Raw genomic sequence first — 20280 nt, 5'->3', positions numbered from 1 at the left:
CAGTAGCAGACAGAGCCTGCAGTATCAGTGCTTGAAAACAGTACTACACTCACAGAGATGCATTGACTAGGCTTTTGAGAGCTACCATGAAAGGTAAACAGCAAAAAGCCTTTCGAAAGGTCCGTGGTGTGTTTCATTGTATTCTTGAAGGTTTAAAGAAAGCATCAGACCTACTGTCAGTCTGCTAAAGAACAGCTCTGCTTTTCAACTCTCTGAGGTTGAAGATGCTTATGGAGAAGCAGCAGGGGAGTCTGAGTCAGCTAGTTACAAACCTTCAGTGTCGTTTATCTGTCTGAGAGACTTACTCAGCGGATGTTTCTCTGTTTCTGTGTTGGTCTGAGAACAGACCAGTCTCAGTCTCAACAGTACTAAATCTATCTACACTACATCTATCTACAGTACTACATCTATCTACAGTACTACATAATTTGTCATCTATCCATCAGTCATCATAAGAAAAAGTAATTCTGTGCTAGGACCAGGGGCCTTTGGCAGTCTTAATGCTTTTTCTTTTTTAAATGTATTTACAGTAGAGAAGGGGGGTAGTGGAGATGAAGAGGTCTTTAGGAGGGACCGTTAAGATGTAGCCTGAGGTATCTATCTACAGTACTACATCTATCTACAGTAGCGTCAATACAAGTGTGCAAGACAACACACTCCTCAGGGTTTCTCACGCTAAGGTAGCATCCAGGAGGACAGTATACTTGGAAGGGGGACCAGGGGATGAGTCCGTGAAGGGGACCAGGGGATGGGACCAGAGGATGAGACGGTGTAGGGGACCTGGGGATGGGACCAGGGGGAAGGGACGGTGAGTTCCAGGCAGTACTTTATAAGGAGTACTCAGTGTTATGAGGGATTGTGTGCATGTGGTTGTAATTTTGGTGTTGGCATTCTCCCACCCATCTCTACTCCACGCTTGTAAGCCTGTCGTCGTCGTCACCCCCCCCCCCCACCCCACCCACCCAGCCTGCCCACTCGTAAAGCTGTCGTGTGTGCTCCGCTTGGCCCATATAAAAACAGACAAACACGGGTGGTAAACAGGGTTGATAAACACTGCTCTGCTCCTATCCCCAGGCTGCCCTCCATCAGCAGGGAGGCGATGCATCTGGCCATCATGGATCGAATGCCTGGCTCGTCATTCTCACACACACAAAGAGTATATACACACACACACACACGCTAGCAGCAGCTGATCAGCTAAAAACACTAAGGACAGACATTGATAGAGGGGGAGAGAAAGAGAGAAAAAGAAAAAGAGAGAATGGGGAGAGGGACAGAGAAAGAGGGAGAAGTAAATAAATTAAATGATGAGAGGGAACAAGAGCGACCTTTCAATGGGAAAAAGCAGCACGAGAAAGCAATGGGTTAATTTTTAGGATTTTATTAAAATACGGTGTGGAGTTTACCATCGGAAGTTACCATCACAAACATGATTGTTTCTAATAAAAAAGTAAACAAAACAAAAATAAAGCTTAAGAGCCTAGTTACAGGACATTTTTTTTTCTCTTTTTATGGTTTTTGCAGTCTGGTGAAAGAAAAATCTATTAATTCACAACAAGAGTGAGTGAAAGACCCCAAAAAAAAAAAAGACCACATGTTCACATGTTGTAAAAAATACATTTCCCAATTTCAACATTACACACAGTCCATTTAAAACATTCACTCATTCATTCAATGTTAGATGGTTAGATGTCAGTGCCAAAGAGAAAGAAATTAAAAAAAAAAAAATACATACAGAACTCACTGTGCACAACGGGACAGAATGGTGAGTGGATCTGGAGCTCTGGAGGCTGTTCTACATTCTGAGGGGTGGAACACGGAACACAAGGGGGGGAGAGAGAGGGGGAGGGAGGGAGGGCGGGAGAGGGAGGGAGAGACTGCAGGAGGATATGTGTGCATTTGAACCCTGAGAGAGAAAAGTGACCAATTCTGTCCATAAGTTTCCGCTCTGACAGACCACACCAGTGTCCCTGGCCCCCTGAGGCTTGGGGGGTAGGGGTGGGGGGGTGGGGGCATGAAAGACCTTTTCAGAGCCGCAGGGCGGGTGGGGGGGGCAGGCTCACACCCCAGAGTGAAATATCAGGTGGAGCTTTTCTGAGCACTGAGGCTGGTCTGTTAAACAACTACTCAATCAAAACCACTATCCGGGTTGTTGGGTTGGACTCAGACACAGTATGAATGCACATTTGGGTGCCTGCACTCAGCAAACAGTGTGTGTGCCGTGTGGAGAGCAGTGTTTGATTGAATAGCGTCCTGTCAGAGTGTGAGGAGCTGCGTCTTACTGTGTGGCTCCGGACCCACCGACTGTGGTCAACTGTGTTAAGGCAGTGAGTGTTTCCATGGCAACTCTCTCCAGCTACTTGACATGGGGAGTTAAGGCTGGATAGGGCGGCTATGCTACGGCAGGGAGGCTGGGACAAAAAACATTTCACAACGTTTCAAAAAGGGATTTTTTTTTTTTTTTCTTGAAATGTTTCAGTACAACATGTAGAACACAGAGAGCAATCCATACAAATGAAATTCTACAAAAAAAAACAAAAAAAACAGGATGGTTTTTAACAACAGTGCACTGCTGAACTGAAGAAAAAAAAAAATGTCAGAAGTCATTATCAACGGCAATTAGATTAAAGATTACTATAATGCTGATAATCCAAACTATGGGGGATATCTTAAAAATATATACTCATCACATGACAGGGGAGCCTAATATCTCTGAACACAGGCACAAACTCCGTGTCCCCGATAGACTCTGGGAAAAAACTGTACATCACTGGAAACTGACCACCACAAAATGGCAACTTGGGTTAAGCACTGGGGGGAGGGGGAACAGGTTGGACAACAAGATGACACATACTCTTTTAGCCAAATAGCATTTCCCTTCCAACATACCTCACATGCACAATAGATAGAGCAGCAAGACCGTAGGGAAAACAGCATCTATTCTACAGTCTAGAGAAGCCCATCAGAGCCAACGCTCCTCATGTTCCTCAGAGGTTCATCATCTGCTGCCAGACCCAGGTTGAAGCTTGTGAGATCTACCAGAATCTGCCAAAACTAAGCGTTTGTGGGAAAGTCTTGTGCTCATTTTTCACAGAGAAAAAAGTCTAAAATAAAAGTCTAAAATATCAAAGGCGGGGAGAGAGAGAGAGAGAGAGAGAGAGAGAGAGAGAGAGAGAAAGAGAGAAGTTCTGGTTTTGAAGCCTGAGATTTGACAGTTGGACTACTGTGATCTAAAAAGGTTGTCAATTCTGTTAGGGCGGGTATTTAGTCATTGTTGCTACAATTTCACAACCCTTCCGGTCAGGAATAGCAAAGACGTCTCTAGAAAAGCTGTACAAAAAAGAAAAAGGGTTTGAACGTACATTCAATATCTGTTACTGAGGTACTAGAAAGGTATTCCCTTGACACCATGGCGTTAAGAGTTACTCGTTAGGGACTACTCCTTTGGAAAGACAACAGTTTGTCAACTCGACGGGAAAATACCAGAACACGCGCACGCACACGCACACACACACGCACACGCACACACGCACACACACACACACACACACACACACACACACACACACACACACACACACACACACGCACACTCCCCCCTTGTTCTTAAAGGGAATGGTGAATCCCTTCCCCTTGAAGGGATGGTTGAATCCACTTGCTACTCTATCCCCTCACTCTTAAAAGGGGTGGGCGAGCCCACATTGGCCGATTGCCGTTGTGGGGTGGTGAGTTCTGGGGGGGTTGAGAGGCTGGGGTGGACTGGGTTCTAAAGGGGAGGTCTGGTGGAGGGAGTGACAGTGAGTCTATCCCCTGTCACCCGTCCCGGTTGTCTTTGGAAGTCTGTGGTATGACTGCTCTGTGTAATGTGTTTAACATCCTGCAGGGGGTGCTAGAGCGACATGCCGGGAGGTCCGCAGCACTGAGCCTAATGACAAGGCAGAGCCAGTGAATGAGCATTCAGACAGCACCCCCTGCTGGTCAGGCCCCTGTCATGCACTCTGCTGATTTAACACTGGGTTAGCTTATAGCTGTTTTTGTGTGTGTGTGTGTGTGTGTGTGTGTGTGTGCGTGTGTGTGGATGTGCTGATAGCTGTGTGTGTGCTGGGCACTTCAGTGCCTCAGAGAAAGAAGGCTGACTTGATAAGGAAGTGTTCTCTGATCTTGGGGACCGTAGGACAGATGTTCCAAAGACATGGTTCAGATATGAACAGAAGACCAGGAGGTCACCTGACCTTCCAACAGGAAGTGATGTCGGTGCTGAATCAGAGGGCCGCAGGAAGGAGGATCTCAGGTATTACATCATCAAAGCGAGACATAAAAACATGGGAGTGAGGAGCGGTTTCATCATCTTAGGGAGACAAGGCTCCTCACAGAGGGTTGAGCTTAGCATCAAGCTAGGCTAGGCTAGGCTAGCATCAGGCTTGGCAGCGCTAACAGGCTTCATCCCTACACTAGCCAACAGACAGACAGGAGAGGGAACCACAGGTTGTGTTGTTGGGCTGTCCGGAAAGCTGTGTTACTTTAGTACACACGTTTCTGTTAGAAATGAAAGAGAGAGAGGCATTTAGCAACAGAAGAAGAGAACAGTAACATCAGCCACTCAGGTACACTGAGCTAGAACCTTCCAGACTCTCTCATTAAGCGAGCGTCACAGTAAAGCCTCACTTCAGAAATGCTACTCAAAACAAAACAAACAAAAACACCTAGAACCAGAACAGATCAACAGCAACAAAAAATATGTTGTTTTTCCTCAAAAAAAAGAAAAAAGAAAAAAAAGAAAAGCAAACTACAATTCTTGAATCCTTGAGAAGAGTTATTGCTGACGGTGTTGGAGGTGGAGAGGGAGGAGGTGGGGATCCAGGGGTTTGATGGGAGTCCGAGAGGTATGGGAGGGGTTCCGGAGGTGTGGGGATGCTGTGGACGGGTCACTCCTGGGCTGGTATTGTGTTCTGAGGAACCGGGCTCAACACATCCAGATCAAAGTGGAACGGACCGGTACTCCCAGTGTCAATCTGCCTGAGGGTGGGGTGGCTTTGACAATGACGGTGGCGGGGCGGGGCGGGGCGGGGCGGAGGATTGGTTTCCAGGGGTGACGGAATGTGTTGTGGGGTGCTATTGGTCAGAGGGGATGTCTCTATCTGCCTCCGCCTTGGAGGGTTGTCCTGGCGACGGGGCGTGGGGGGGGTGGGACACGGGGGCGATGCCGTGAGCCAATGCCTCTACCCCCGGTCCCGCCCCCGAGAGACCCGTGGCCACGCCCATCCCAGGAAACCTGAGAGAGAGAGAGAGAGAGATTCCGATCAAAGCTCTAGGAACCATGCCGGCCGGACCCCCCTCTAGCCCCTAATATAATTCTAGAACATACCTGCAGTTTACTGGGGTTTTGCCTTCAATTAATCTATTTCTCTAATGTCTGAAACAATGGTGAATAACTCAAAATCTCAGGGTAAATGTTAATGACAAGTTCATTTACTTTTAATGATGAGAGGCTAAACGTTAGAATCCCCTTCACAATTTGTCATAAATCCTCAGCACACCGTCAGATCGTACGGCTATCAATGGGTCCAGAACATTAGCTAGCTAGCCAGCTACAGTATGGCTCTCACCTGCCACACACACATACATACACACACACACACACACACACACATCTCTGGATTACACACCACACTGGATTATTGGCTCTAATGTGAAAAATTACTGGACACAAATCGATTACCACAGGTACAGCAATGCTGTCACGGTTTTCACCTGGATTTTGCTATTTCGCTATTTCTGAGGCATACAACAAGAATTTAAATTGCGAGCTTGACTTTTCCTGTTGCTTATCTGTTACTCACTTTAGTTTTGAACACTTTGAGATGTCTAAAAAAACAGGAAGATAGGGCCGAAATAAACACTTTCTGAGCAAATTTTTACTTTGGTGCAGTATCGTCATGACATGAAAACCACATTTTCCTATGACAACCTATGTTTTTTTCCACTGAAATGTTAAAATAGTCATGTTTTTGTTGAAGCTATTTTACCTTTCATGGTTTAGGTATTGTTTGCTTAAATTACTTTATTGTATGAGTGAAAGTGAGGGCCGTCAAGTAAAGGTGCTCTAGTAAAATATAGAAGTCTAGAGGGTTAAAAGGGAAGTTTACGCGAAATCCATTTTCATGTGTATTTCTGGTCCATCCATGATGTATACCATCTCAAACTATCATCATTTTGCGTGTAGCTGCATCATAGTTATCGAAACATGAGGTCTGTGTCCACTTCCTAAAAAAATCTCTGACCCAGCTCTACTCTGCTCTGCTCTGACCCAGCTCTGCTCTGACCCTGCTCTACTACACCAGAGATTCCCAGAGAGCAGCAGGTGCTAGCTCTAGCACTGTTCAACAGAAGGACCTCGCGTGGGAGGGAGAGAAGAATCTTGGGAGTTGTAGGAATTGACTCAAATGGGGCAATTTGGAACATCAGGACTGATACCTTCACTCAGAGATGGATCTTAAAATGACATTTTTTGTGATTTGTAATGTGTTGTCTATTGAATAATAATATATATTTTTTTTTTAAATCCACTGGATTACAGAGTTTACCCCTCCTCTCCTGCCCCGACCTCTCACCTGTATGCAGTGGCTCCGTTAAGTTCAGGGTGCACGGTGGCAGCCTCCATACTGGGCCACTGGGAGGCGGCCATCAGATACTCCTTATTCACACAGTTCTTCAGACTGTCTGGGATGCGTCCTATGAAGGGGACAAGGACCAGGGGTGAGTGAGGGAGGGTTAGGGTGAGTGAGAGAGGGTTAGGGTGAGGGTGAGTGAGGGAGGGAGGGTTAGGGGGAGGGAGGGTTAGGGTGAGGGTGAGTGAGAGATGGTTAGGGTGAGTGAAGGAGGGAGGGTTAGGGTGAGTGAGGGAGGGAGGGAGGGTTAGGGTTAGGGTGAGTGAGAGAGGGTTAGGGTTAGGGTGAGTGAGGGAGGGAGGGTTAGGGTGAGTGAGGGAGGGTTAGGTGACGTAGGCATTACAGTGGCAGGTTGGGGTGTGATGATGGGTGTTGAAAACTGCAGATCACAGAGCCATGCAACAACACTGAGACCAGACCTCTTCTGGTTCTTCAGTGGTCAATGGCTGTCCCTGGTTAGACCAAGTGTACAGCCCAGCATGGGAGGGTGGGTAACCTGACAGAAGGACAATGTCCTGCGTGTGTGTGTGTGTGTCGTACCGGTGATGGCGCGGCGGACCTCCCGGGCGGCCTCCTCGCGGGCCTCGATGGAGGCCTGTTCACTGTACCAGGACGTGTGGGGGGTGCAGATCAGGTTGGGGGCGTCCTTCAGAGGTCCGGCCGAGAAACTACAACACACACAGAGAGAGAGAGAGAGAGAGAAGAGAAAGGGAGAGAGGTGTGAGTGAGTGTTGAGCTGAAAAGCTCTGCTGTGTGTGTGTGTGTGTGAGAGAGAGAGAGTGTTTGTGTGCGTGTGTGTGTGTGAGAGAGTGTGAGTGTGTGTGTGAGAGCCCACCTGAAGGGCTCTGTCTCGTGGACGTCCAGGGCAGCTCCTCGTATCCGTCCCTCCTTCAGGGCCTGAGCCAGGGCCTTCTCATCCACCAGACCCCCCCGCGCTGAGTTCACCAGGAACGCTCCCTGACGCATCTACACACACACACACACACACACACACACACACACCACCACGGCCCATCAAAAGTATATCATTTTGTGTGTGCGATCATATCAGCACATATGTATGTATGTGTGTGTGTGTGTCTGTTTGATTGACATGTCATATATTAGGTTGAGACTGTGTGTTTGTGTTTTATCGACTTGATGGTGTAGTTGTTGATGAGCTGGTGGTGGTGGGTGTGTGTGTGTGTGTGTGTACCTGTTTGATGGTGAAGTCGTTGATGAGGGGGGTGTGTGTGTGTGTGTGTGTGTGCGCGCACCTGTTTGATGGTGAAGTTGTTGATGAGGGGTGTGTGTGTACGCGCGTACCTGTTTGATGGTGAAGTCGTTGATGAGGTGGTGGTTGTGTGTGTGTGTGTGCGCGCGTCTGTGCGTGTGTGCACGCGCGTACCTGTTTGATGGTGAAGTCGTTGATGAGGGGGGTGTGTGTGTGTGTGTGTGCGCGCACCCTTTTGATGGTGAAGTCGTTGATGAGATGTGTGTGTGTGTGCATACCTGTTTGATGGTGAAGTCGTTGATGAAATGTGTGTGTGTGCGCGTACCTGTTTGATGGTGAAGTCGTTGATGAGGTATCTGTGTGTGTGTACCTGTTTGATGGTGAAGTCGTTGATGAGGTGTGTGTGTGTGTACCTGATTGATGGTGAAGTCGTTGATGAGGTGTGTGTGTGTGTACCTGTTTGATGGTGAAGTCGTTGATGAGGTGGTGGTTGTGTGTGTGTGTGTGTGTGTGTGTGTGTGTGCATGCACCCGTTTGATGGTGAAGTCGTTGATGAGATGTGTGTGTGTGTGTGTGCGTGCGTGTGTGTACCCGTTTGATGGTGAAGTCGTTGATGAGGTGTGTGTGTGCGTGTGTACCTGTTTGATGGTGAAGTCGTTGATGGGTGTGTGGATGTGTGTGTGTGTGTGCGTACCTGTTTGATGGTGAAGTCGTTGATGAGATGTGTGTGTGTGTGTGCGTGCATGTGTGTGTGTACCCGTTTGATGGTGAAGTCGTTGATGAGATGTGTGTGTGTGTGTGTGCGTGCGTGTGTGTACCCGTTTGATGGTGAAGTCGTTGATGAGGGGTGTGTGTGGATGTGTGTGTGTGTGCGTACCTGTTTGATGGTGAAGTCGTTGATGAGGTGGTGGTTGTGTTCGTTGAGGCTGCAGTGGAGGGAGACACAGTCAGAGTGGATGAGGAGGTCCTGCAGGGTGGCCATCCTCTGCAGGCCCAGGGAACGCTCCACCCCGTCTGGGAGGTACGGGTCGTAGAAGATCACCCCGAAGCCAAACGCCTTGGCCCTCAGAGCCACCGCCTGGCCCACACGACCTGCACCCCGCCCACACGCCCACACGCCCACACACACACACACACAGACAGACAGACACACGTCACGACAGCCTCAGCAGAGTCACCCAAGGCAGCCTGCTTTTGGCGCTGCGACTGGTTAAAACTGTTGAGTTTTTAAAGGTTGTTTTTGTGGAGTGGGGTTCGGGGTGGGGGGGGTCAATAGTACCCTCTTGTTTTAATCTTAGGCAGGCCCTCTATCCAAGCCCTTCATCTATCGCCGTCTATAGTCCTCCCTAGTCCTCATGCCTCCACACCTGTCCCACCACCCACTCACCCAGGCCCCACCACCACCCATTCACCCAGGCCTCACCACCCACCCACCCACCCAGGCCTCACCACCCCACCACCCACTCACCCAGGCCGATGATGCCCAGCGTCTCTCCCCGGATGCGGGCGGCTCCCCCGGCCACCTCCCTGATCTGCTCCACGCTGGAGGCCCTGGTCCCCTCCCGCAGGGCCTGGTGCATCCAGGTGACGCGGCGGTACAGGTTCAGGATCAGACACATGGACGTGTCGGCCGTCTCCTCCACTGAACACGCAGGCACGTTGCACACGGCGATGCCTGGTGGGGGGGGGGGGGGGAGACAAGGTCAGAGGCTGTTGGGTCAAAGGCAGTTAGGAGCCGCTCTGACAGCGTGTATAGAGAGTGCTACCGCTGGACTGTGATGCGCGTGCGTGCGTATTGATGCATTTGTATTGTGTGCATACAAAGATGTGCAGATGCAAGCATCTCTGTGTATGCATATGCATATTGTGCCTGTGTTTGTGGTGTGTCTGTATAAGTATCTGCCTGTGTTTGAGTGTGCGTGCGTGTATGCGTATGTGCCTGTGTTTGTGTGCGTATGTGCCTGTATTTGTGTGCGTATGTGCCTGTATTTGTGTGTGTGTGTGTGTGCGTATGTGCCTGTATTTGAGCGTGTGTGTGTATGTGCCTGTGTTTGAGTGTGTGTGCGTCCTCTCACCCAGCTCGGCGGCAGCCTTGATGTCGACGTTGTCGAAGCCGCTGCCGATCCTGACGATGACGCGCAGGCCTTTGAACTTGTCCAGGTCGTCTCTGGAGAGAGTGATGGTGTGGTACAGCAGAGCCCCCACCGCCTCATTCAGCACCTACACACACACACACACACACACACACACACACACACACACACACACACGGAGTCTGTCTTAAAATAGGAAATAAAGAACTGCTGCTTATAGCCTCAGCAGCAGGAAGTTGATCACTGGTACTGTGTGTCAAACCTTATCACGCTTCAATCAAGATTGTGTGTGTGTGTGTGTGTGTGTCTCTCTCTTAAGCATAGGCAAATCAAATATAGTTTGGAGCCTACAATAACAATACTAGGAAAACATTTGAGGTAAACCATGTCCAACAAAACAAACTAAATGGACCTTTCACGACTCAATAATTGCAGAGCAGAGACTCGTACACACCTTCTAGTGGCATTACGGCACGGAAGGCAGCCTGCAACTCACTTCTACCACCACAGAAGTCCAACCATGGATACGCGCACAGCCATTTTGGCCAGGACTTCATCCCTCGGGATTTAAATGACGGGAGACACGGATTCCAGTAGCTGACATGATCAAACAATCACTGAATGTTTATTGCCATCCTATAAAAGAGGACCGACTGGCTCCGACTTTGACTCCGCTCACGATTTACAAAAGGCGCCGAATGCCAACGTTCACGAAAGCGCGAAACAGAAGGGTGTGTGTTTTGGGGTGGGCCAACAATCGGATTTGGTGTTTTGTGTTGCTATGACGAGGAGGAGGCGTGGCACGTTGGACCAGTCATCCATCAACAGAAGGGGAGGGAGGGAGAGAGATCACGTCGCACGTGTCGCTCAGCTGAGGGAATGTCCCTCTTTTCATAGCGAAGGCTGACGTCCGCGATGCGGGCAGAGCGAGTGCCGTCGCCGTGGCAGAGACGCTGAGGAGGAAGGCCGGTTTCATCGCATGCATGGAGGCCGATGGAATGCGGCTAAACAGGCACCGCCGGGATGAAAGGAACTTCTCTCTCTCTCTCTCTCTCCGGGGGGCAATTCGGTAAATTCTTGCCCTGTTGTGTATGGTATTGTAATATGCGTGTATGCCTGTGTGTATTGTAATGTGTGTGTGTGTGCGCGTGATGAGGACGAAGAATTAGTTCAGGAAAAAAAAAAGGGTCTTCGTCTGTCATTTGAAAGCGGTTTGGATTAAAAAATATATAAATACCCGACCTCAACCAAGACACAACGGTGTGGAAGCTGTGTCAGCGGCCTGTGACTGTGAGAGGAGGTCAGACGACCAACGTTCTCCATCACCTCCAAATAAATCATGTCTGTCAATATGATGAAAGCACCAGAATGCGGGCAGCAGTCAACCCCAGCGGTGGAGCACGAGCTAAGCAGCCCACGCCAACCCTATCCGCCCGCCCGCCCGCCCGCCCCCAAACATCAGTAAAAGCATCATTCTCCGCTGGTTGTCGCTATGACAACCAAAGCTAGCTATATATATATATAAAATACATGTCATTTAGCTGACGCTTTTATCCAAGGCGACTTACATTGCAGTGAGTGCATGCATTTCAGTATATGTGGTCCCAGCGGGAATCAAACCCACGACCTTAAGCGTTGTTACCGCCATGCTCTACCAACCAGTTTAGCACTGTTGGCAACGCTGTCATATGACACAGGTCAACACTGAAACCAGAGACCGTTGATAGGCTAGTTTTTCTGGCCTATAAGCAGTGAGAGATGAAACAAGTAAGTAGACATGACTGGGTGATAGTTTTTTTGTTTGTTATTGAAGCGTGGGAGTAAGCATCCCTAAAGTGGAACACCCCTTTTCATTTTGGTGTTTAATAATAACCTTGTATTATTTATCTATCCTGCATTTTTGCACTCGATTTGTTTTAATGATGTTCCTGGATTAAAAGGTTGTAGGTCCTACGTAGCAAACTGTTTATCCTGCATTTTTGCACTTCTGTCATGCGGTTTAACCTGCGTTTTATTTGTTGAGAAGGTCAAAAAGCCATCGTTGTCGTCTATAAACTTTGCAGGGTTCAGAAAAATAAAAAAAAAGGTATATTGATGTAGTATTGTTATCGTTCAGATTGTGGAAAATATTGTGATATGAAATGTAGGTCATATCGCCCACCCCTAGTGTGTATGTATATGTGTGTGTGTGTGTGTTACCTTCTCGTGGATCTCCTGGGTGGACTGGGCGTCACAGAAGGCCACGGTGGCTACGTCCTTGAGGATGGGCATCTCCACGGTGCAGTCACGACCGTCCAGCAAGGCTACCAGGGGCCGGGGGTGCATCGGCCCGTTCAGGATGGGGGGGCGGATGCCTGGGGGGCAGCAGTTAAACGTTGAACAGCCAGTTGAACCGTCACTTCATGGTTGCCAGATAATATGTTGACAGAGCTGGTGTCACTATGGTTCAGTACCACAGCTGGACCAGGCCTGGTGTCACTATGGTTCAGTACCACAGCTGGACCGGGCCTGGTGTCACTATGGTTCAGTACCACAGCTGGACCGGGCCTGGTGTCAGTATGACTCAGTACCAGAGCTGATCCGGGCCTGGTGTCAGTATAGTTCAGTAAAGAACCAGTGGAGCATCCAGCGACCAGGAAAACACACATCAAACACCAGAATCTGTTTCAGAACCAACTGTCCACAGAGGTTAGTGAGTCAATACGCTGTCAGCCTGTTCTGTCTGGGGGCAAATGAGTCACACACACACACACACACCTTGTGCCAGTAAGCTCCCTTCGAAGCCCCTCCAACCTGGCACACCAACAGTTAGATAAACCTGTTCTAGAGCCATTTCCCACTATAACAACACAAATACGACTCCAGCCACTATCTCGAGAGAGAGAACTACGACTCCCATGACTCCATGCTCCCGTGCCTACAGCAGCACCCTGAGGGTGGGGTAGGGGGTAGTCATAGTTACATAACAGTAGTAATGTGTAAATAAATATGCTGAGGAACATCACAGATCAGAGACTGTGCCATACAAAGAGACGGGGTTCAACACACACACACACACACACACACACACACACACACACACACACACACACACACACACACACACCAGCTACCCATCAAATGTGGCTTCCCCGTGGCCACGAGTCAACATTAAAATCAAATGTTTGTTTACATTAGCCATTGCTACCAGCTAGCTTCCACTAGGAGAAATCAATACGCTGATACCAACGCCAACCCAAACAAGGGTGTGGAGCTCCTCCTGTTAAACACTGTCACTCCACAGCCCCGCAGAGCTGCCAAGGACATTACAGCTGCAGTACTGGGAACATCACGTTTTGGGTAGCTCCTTTGAGCAGCATATATATACACACTCACCGAACACTTTATTAGGAACACCTGTACACCTTCTCATGGTGGAGGTGGTGTAATGGTGTGGGGAATGTTTTCTTGGCACACTTTGGGCCCGTTAATACCAATCAATCATCGTTTGCATGCCACAGCCTATTTGAGTATTGTTGTTGACTATGTGCATCCCTTCATAACCACAATTTACCCATCTTCTAATACTGGCTACTTCCAGCATGATAATGCACCATGTCACAAAGCAAAAGTCGTCTCAAACTGGTTTCATGAACATGACAATGAGTTCAGTGTTCTTCAGTGGCCTTCCCTGTCAGCGGATCTGAATCCAATAGAATAGAACACCTTTGGGATGTGGTAGAACGGGAGATTCACAGCTTGAAAGTGCACCTGAAAAATCTGCAGGAACTGTGTGATGCAATCATGTCATCATGGACCAGAATCTCAAAGGAATGTTTCCAACATCTTGTGGAATCAATGCCATGAAGAATTGAGTCTGTTTAGAGAGCAAACGGAGGCCCTACCCAGTATTAGTATAGTGTTCCTAATAAAGTGCATTATGAGTGTATATATATATATATATATATATATATATATATATATATACATACATACAACGCCACATGCTCAAACTATCCTGGTCAAACAACACACACACACACACGAGACACAAACATGGATCCAGACAGAGCGATGAGAGGCTGAGGATGCTTGTGGAGGTGGTGGGGTGTGACGGCTGGTGGCTTAGAGTTGGGGGGTGGGTTTGATGATGCAGGGTTAGGGTTGACCTAAAAAGGAGTCATGACCTAAATTCCCTCGTCTGTTCTTGGCTGGAGGCATGATGCGCTCCCACCCCCCACATCATCATCATGACACACACACACACACACTAACCTGCTACATTACTTCAGTTTGTCCAAATAACAAACAGCAGCTAGTCAGAGCAACAAAAGACAAATGTAGGTCAAAGGTCATGAGGATAATACAGTCAAACTATTCCTCTCATCACAGAGACCCCTAACCCATACAGAAACCACCAGTCCTAACCCTAGCCCATACAGAGACTACCCTAACCTTAACCCCAGCCCTAACCAGCCCTAACCTAACAGACCTAACAGAAACCCCCGGCCCTAACCCTAACAGAGGCCCCTAATCCTAACAGAAACCCTCAGCCCTAACAGAGACCCTCAGCCCTAACCCTCAGAGAAACCCTCAGCCCTAACCCTAACAGAAACCCTCAGCCCTAACCCTAACAGAAACCTTCAGCCCTAACCCTCAGAGAAACCCTCAGCCCTAACCCTAACAGAAACCCTCAGCCCTAACCCTAACAGAAACCTTCAGCCCTAACCCTAACAAAAACCTTCAGCCCTAACCCTAACCCATACAGAGCGAACGGCCCTCGTCTCCCTCAAACCGTGCTGAACACGGCCTGGAGAACTGAACACACAGGCCTTCTCGCTCTCACACACTCACACAGCTGGAACACACACCAGACGGCTGGCCCCTCAACCAACCACACTGCTTCCCTCCAACACAAGGGGCTGAGCCTGCCTCTCCACACAGCATGACAGGTGTGTGGGACACTGGTGAGGAGGGGGCAGGAGGAGTCTCACTGGAACATTTACTCAGACAGAGAGCAGGCAGGGGCGGGCACACACACACACGCACACACACTCATAGTGAGATTGCAGGGGAGGGAAAAGGGCTGGTGGCAGAGGGTGGAAGACAAATATTTGTGAACGCCTTCTGTGACATCAGAGCATCTCCCACACACAGACACACTTTCTTGCTAGAGCCACCTCAGGAGGCTTAAAAACACACATGGATCTCATTATATTATCTTACGGTCCATATTGAAGAAATACTCCAGGGTTCAAATATCCATATCAACAATGGCCACTTTAACATCATGTTCTCTCTCCCTCTCTCTCTCTCTCACACACACACACACAGTTATTTGAGTAAAAGACGCTTGCGTACTCCAGGCCTACAGAGCACAAGCATGGCCACGCACACAATGCAATTCATTCAGCGCTTCATTCATTCTCCCTCCTCCTCCTCCTCTCGGTCTTTCTTTCTTTCTTTCCCTCCCTCCCTCCTCCTCCTTTCTCTTTCTCCCTCGGCCCGCGGTTGGAGGAGTGTGAGAGAGCGGAGAGGGAGAGGTGAGGGGGGGGAGGGGCAGGGCATGATGATAATGCAGCAGTAGTACTCCACCCAACCACACACAGACAGACTCGCTCACTCACACTCACGGTTGCTCAATTCCTTTAACAGTTACACGGACAAAATGCGCAGAGCAAAAAGGAAACTGCACACACAGTGCAACACCACACCCAAACCCCATATCTCCCTCTCCGTCTCTGAGCTCTGCCTCACACACGTACACACACACATACACACACAGAGAGCCTAACCTTGCATTATGAAGTCTGCCAGCCTGTCTTCCTCTCTCTCTCTCTCTCACTCGCCTCGCTCTCCCTTTATCTTTCTTTCTTTTCTCTCTCTCCCTCTCTGTCAGACTGTTCTTTGCTGGCTGGATCCCAGCTGTCATCCACACCCAGCCCCTCCCCCCACAGCCAGGCTCCAATCACAAGCGGCTACATTGAGGGCCAGCCAACCAGCACTAACCTCATTAGCATAGCCCGGCTGCCGCTGGGGGCGGTTTGGCTGTTGTTGTTTTTTTAAAGAGACAGCTGGCCTTTTTCCCTGTCGCCACGGCCGCGACCCTTCACCCCATCCTCTCTCCCTCTCTCCCTCTCTCCCCAGCCACCCACCGACCCACCGACCCACCCAAATCAGAGGAAAGAAAATACTTTTGTAGAATATCATCAGGCTCCATTTTGTGGGGGGGGGGGGTTCAGACCTTTTGTACAACACAGCCTGCAATGACTTTCTCTGCCGTGTTTCATTTAAATAGTGTCCTTTGAGAGCACTAAATGTTTACATTTGTGGTGTAGTTCGTAGTTGTGACCTCACATGATCCCCTGTACCTTGGCATCCTTTCTCAGAGCTCAGACATGGCAGCTCGGCTAGGCTACCCCCCCCCTCCCCAACGCCCAACCCTTACACCCCCCCTGCAGACAGAAGCAGGAAGGAAGTGAGATATGGCAGAGTGCTCTCTCTGACTGTCCCAAAACCATCACACAGCACTACCTGGTGCGCCAATAACCATTAATCATGCTTCACATCTACAGTATCAGAGGCTGATGGGGAAAAACACTGTAGACACACAGCTGAAATAGAAATGACAGTGACCACATTCAATAACATCTGCCAACTCAAGTGCAAGAATATTGCAGGCAGCCTAAAAGCCTAATCAAACATTTCAACGTATTACCATTGTACAAACCAAAAGATATGTATATATTATAAAAATGTTAGTATATATATATATATATATATATATATAGAGAGAGAGAGAGAGAGAGAGAAAATGATACCTAGGACCTAGTGGAATTCATAACAACCAAACCGTGTGTGTGTGTGTGTGTGTGTGTGTACGTATGTGTGTGACGCGTGCGGAGTGGTGGGTAAACGTGCGTCCTCCTTACCCTCACAGATGCGGTCCAATCTCTGCCGCTTGACTTTGTGTTTGTCCATCAGAGCCATAGACTGGCGGTCCTACGGCAGGACAGAACAGAGTCAGTACAGCAACAACACACCACTACTACTGCCCACTCTACAACACCTCAACACACACACACACACACACACACAGACAGACAGACAGACACAGACACCCATACACACACGCAGACGTGTAGTTTGCAATTTTGTATCTTTCGTTTATCGTTTATTGAAGTATCTTCAGTTGCAATGAGAGAGAGAGAGAGGAAAGATCATTCCGTGTGTCATCACTTGCATTGTGTAGGCTTTAACTCACTAACTAAGAATTCCGGAAGCACCCAGTGTCTTATGTGGTGTTTACCTAGCAACAATACTTTGATTGGCTACAAAATGAAGCGTCATAATTTATGCATTTTTGGTGAATAAAGTCACTAACCTCACTCCCCTGGCACTCAATGAGTGTGTTGACAATTTGGGGCGACTTTATTCAACCTCGGCATTAAATTAGTTCAAGAGAACATGACCCAACACAACTTGGACTAACAACTAATACTGTAAACATATGCATGAGGAGAATCATACTGATACATGTACACTAGGGGGTGCATCAATATGGAGCAAGTACTGGAATTGGACATCAAAATATTTACCCATACCATCTCATACTAATGTCGGGACATATTCTTTTTTTTCTCTTTTTTTTTTACTACAGTCCTCTACCCCGAGTCCTCTACCGTGAGTTCACCCTTTTATTCAGGACGGAGGTAGAGGGTGGGAGAGCGTCTTTATCCCGGTAGCCATTACAGCAGTTCAAACAGGAGTGAAAAAGAAGCGAGCACTTTAATCATTCACTTTTTAACTTCTATATTAATCCATAACTTGAAGCCCTTTCTCTGTAGTCCCACTGGTATGTGTGTTATATTGTAAATCGCCCATCGATAAAATTAAAGAGTCTTTCGATTCGATGTGATTATTTCTTTATTTCGTTGCGTTCTGAAGCTTTGTTTTTCAAATTCAGTACTTATCCTCAAGTGAAAGTAGGCCTACTCGGCACATGGATTGGTGTGGGTGCACCCTGGTATATTGTGACCTCTACTCTAGGGAATTCAGATCAAGGCGTCCTCCCATTGGTGGACTCTCCCTCCACTGTGTCTGGTACAGTCTGAATATGAGATGGTGCTTTTCACGCCCCGTGCCGGCAACGGCTTTTAAGTCCAGAACAGTTTCATCAATCTTGGATTGCTGCAGCTTGTTGGAATCCTGGCACATTCTTCTAGGCTGATTTGACAGTTGACCTAATCGCAGCTGCAGACATTGAGCTTGAGGTAAAACATAGACATGTTAAGTTTGATGTTTTTGAACAAAACTGTCAATGACTGAAGAACAATGTGTCAGGATTCCAACAAAAACAGTAGCAATTGAAGATACTGTGGTGGACACGGGGGGGGGGGGGGGGGGGGCTGCATCTTTTTCACTGGGATGAATTTGGGCTCTCTATGAGAGGAAGAGCGACTGTCCTCAGGCTAGTATCATCCAATGGTCTTAATAACTGGTCATAGTACACATAGTTGAACCCCAGCTTTCACAATGTATCTGATAGTGTGGTCTCAAGCAAGGGAGGAAGAAAGGACTCAAAGTGTCCAACCAGGGCCATTTCACAGACTAGTGGTCACTAGTGAGTGGCAGATACTCACCTGCAGGAGAATTATGTCAGTGTCTCTGTCTGCGTTTCAGACTGACTGGTCAGATCCCACTGTAAGCCAAGAGACAGAAACTGGTGATGTATTTTACTGTTGTAACCAAAGACATACAATGTTTGGAGCACACACAGACATGTAAGACAACACTGAAGGTACTGGTACATAAACTAGAATTCTATACATCACTGAACACCTTTCTTGGAACACATTGGGCCTAAATAGTACCAGGGAACATGAATTGTATTGCTAGTAATCCATTCCTATTTATACCTACGGCTGTTGTCAATAACACAACATTATAATTTACTGGATGTAAAAAGTTGAACATTGCAGAACTTCAATTCAAACTTTACTGTAGCTAGCTCATCCAGCTGCAGCAGAGGGCTATGGTAACAATGGCAGTTTTATCCTAATCTATTAGAAAGGATTTCAAGACTGATACAAAGTATCTGGCACGCTAGTTGTTAAAATGTCAAATCGTCCCAACAGCCTGTACATGGTTATGTTCACATTTCACTACCCCTTCACACCGACCACATCCAAGTTTTATACCTAGCTAGCTAACTCTGGAGTCGCTATGCTAGCTATGTAGCCAGCTTAGCTAGTTATGCTAGCTAGCAACTACCGGGCTAAATCAATAAACACATTGTGTTGATCGCTAAAAAGTCATATTCGGACCACACAGACAACTCCGAAGCGCCCCGAAATCACTTTGGATGCTATCAAGCTATTTTAGCTTGGGTATTTATTTCCTCTGCACCCCCGTGGAGGATTAGCAGTTAGCTGGTTAGCCTGCTGCGTGTGTAGATGCATCCATACAGATACAGGGGGAGCCCATTTCGTCCGATTCGCTATCAGCGGTTGGCGCTACAATGTGAACATCTCAAATGCTGTAGCTCCAACTCCAGGGACACACGGATAGAACCCTACTATGTGCAAGTTATCCGTACATCATTCTCAACCCCCCTCCCCCGGTGACCGATTCATGCCCAAGCGACGGATTATTTACCCCGAGAAAGGTCTTTCGGTTGTGTTGAGACAGTGTGCGTGCGTCGGTGGTCTTCCCTCTCTCCCGATCGCCATGAAATCAGAAGAAGAGGAAGTCTCCGGTTCAGGGGGTCAGGCCGGGCGGCACCGGCGGGAGGAGGGGACGCGGACGGGAGAGCGCCCTCACCTTCTGCGGCGGGATGGGGATGGCACATCGGCACACGGTGTGGCTTTGTTTTTGGCATGATGATGATGAGATATTATTGTGTGTTCATATGAATTTTTTGTCTTCGTTACGAATAAGCAGTGTGATGTTAATTTGGGAAGAGTCATCTACCGGTACGCTGTTTCGTTTCAGTAACACCTGTTATATGATATGTCTAATTATGGAGCGAAGGATTGTGTATACGCCAAGTTTGTATGTTTTACAAGGACACAAGGATAGGATAAATCCCCGTGTACGATGTAATTGGTGTCGATTCAACTCAGTTCAGAACTCTACTCAAAGTGTTGAGAATGATATGAACCACTAGGTGTCGCTACATTCAACCATATACTCCATTCTGTTGAACATGATATACTCCATTCTGTTGAAAGGGGGATATCATGTTTGACTTGAGCAAACTGTTTCTTCTGTTCAGTATGACATGAAACAAATGGGCCTACACATGACAAGTTACACATGACAGTCA

At 48.1% G+C, this 20280-nt stretch overlaps 1 protein-coding gene across 2 annotated transcripts; it reads right to left on the bottom strand.

Moving 5' to 3' along the window:
* Window positions 1-1365: 1365 nt before the first annotated feature.
* Window positions 1366-19749, bottom strand: ctbp1l (C-terminal binding protein 1-like). 2 transcript variants are annotated; one of them, XM_083685990.1, is made up of 11 exons: window positions 19611-19749; window positions 18596-18654; window positions 16886-16955; window positions 12174-12328; window positions 9957-10101; window positions 9350-9556; window positions 8759-8973; window positions 7504-7634; window positions 7209-7336; window positions 6612-6732; window positions 1366-5272 (listed from the first exon to the last, which is right to left on the bottom strand). In XM_083685990.1, exons 3-11 carry the CDS (start codon window positions 16941-16943, stop codon window positions 5113-5115), a joined length of 1320 nt encoding a protein of 439 aa, XP_083542116.1. In that variant the 5' UTR covers window positions 16944-16955; window positions 18596-18654; window positions 19611-19749; the 3' UTR covers window positions 1366-5112. The 2 variants fall into 2 exon arrangements, with proteins under 2 accessions (XP_083542116.1, XP_083542117.1); XM_083685991.1 differs by lacking the exons at window positions 16886-16955; window positions 18596-18654; window positions 19611-19749 and adding an exon at window positions 15749-15996.
* Window positions 19750-20280: the final 531 nt, after the last annotated feature.

The sequence above is a fragment of the Argentina silus genome (genome assembly GCF_951799395.1).
Source record: "Argentina silus genome assembly, chromosome: 15".
Lineage (NCBI taxonomy): Eukaryota > Metazoa > Chordata > Actinopteri > Argentiniformes > Argentinidae > Argentina > Argentina silus.
This window is presented reverse-complemented; position numbering and strand designations above follow the sequence as displayed.

Coding starts and splice junctions, on each gene's coding strand:
- ctbp1l (XM_083685990.1), bottom strand. CDS start 16,943: ATGGCTCTGATGGACAAACACAAAGTCAAGCGGCAGAGATTGGACCGC. Junction 10,102..12,173: donor CCCAGGAGATCCACGAGAAG/GTAACACACACA, acceptor GTGTGTGTGTAG/GTGCTGAATGAGGCGGTGGG. Junction 7,337..7,503: donor CACGAGACAGAGCCCTTCAG/GTGGGCTCTCAC, acceptor TGTGTGTTGTAG/TTTCTCGGCCGGACCTCTGA.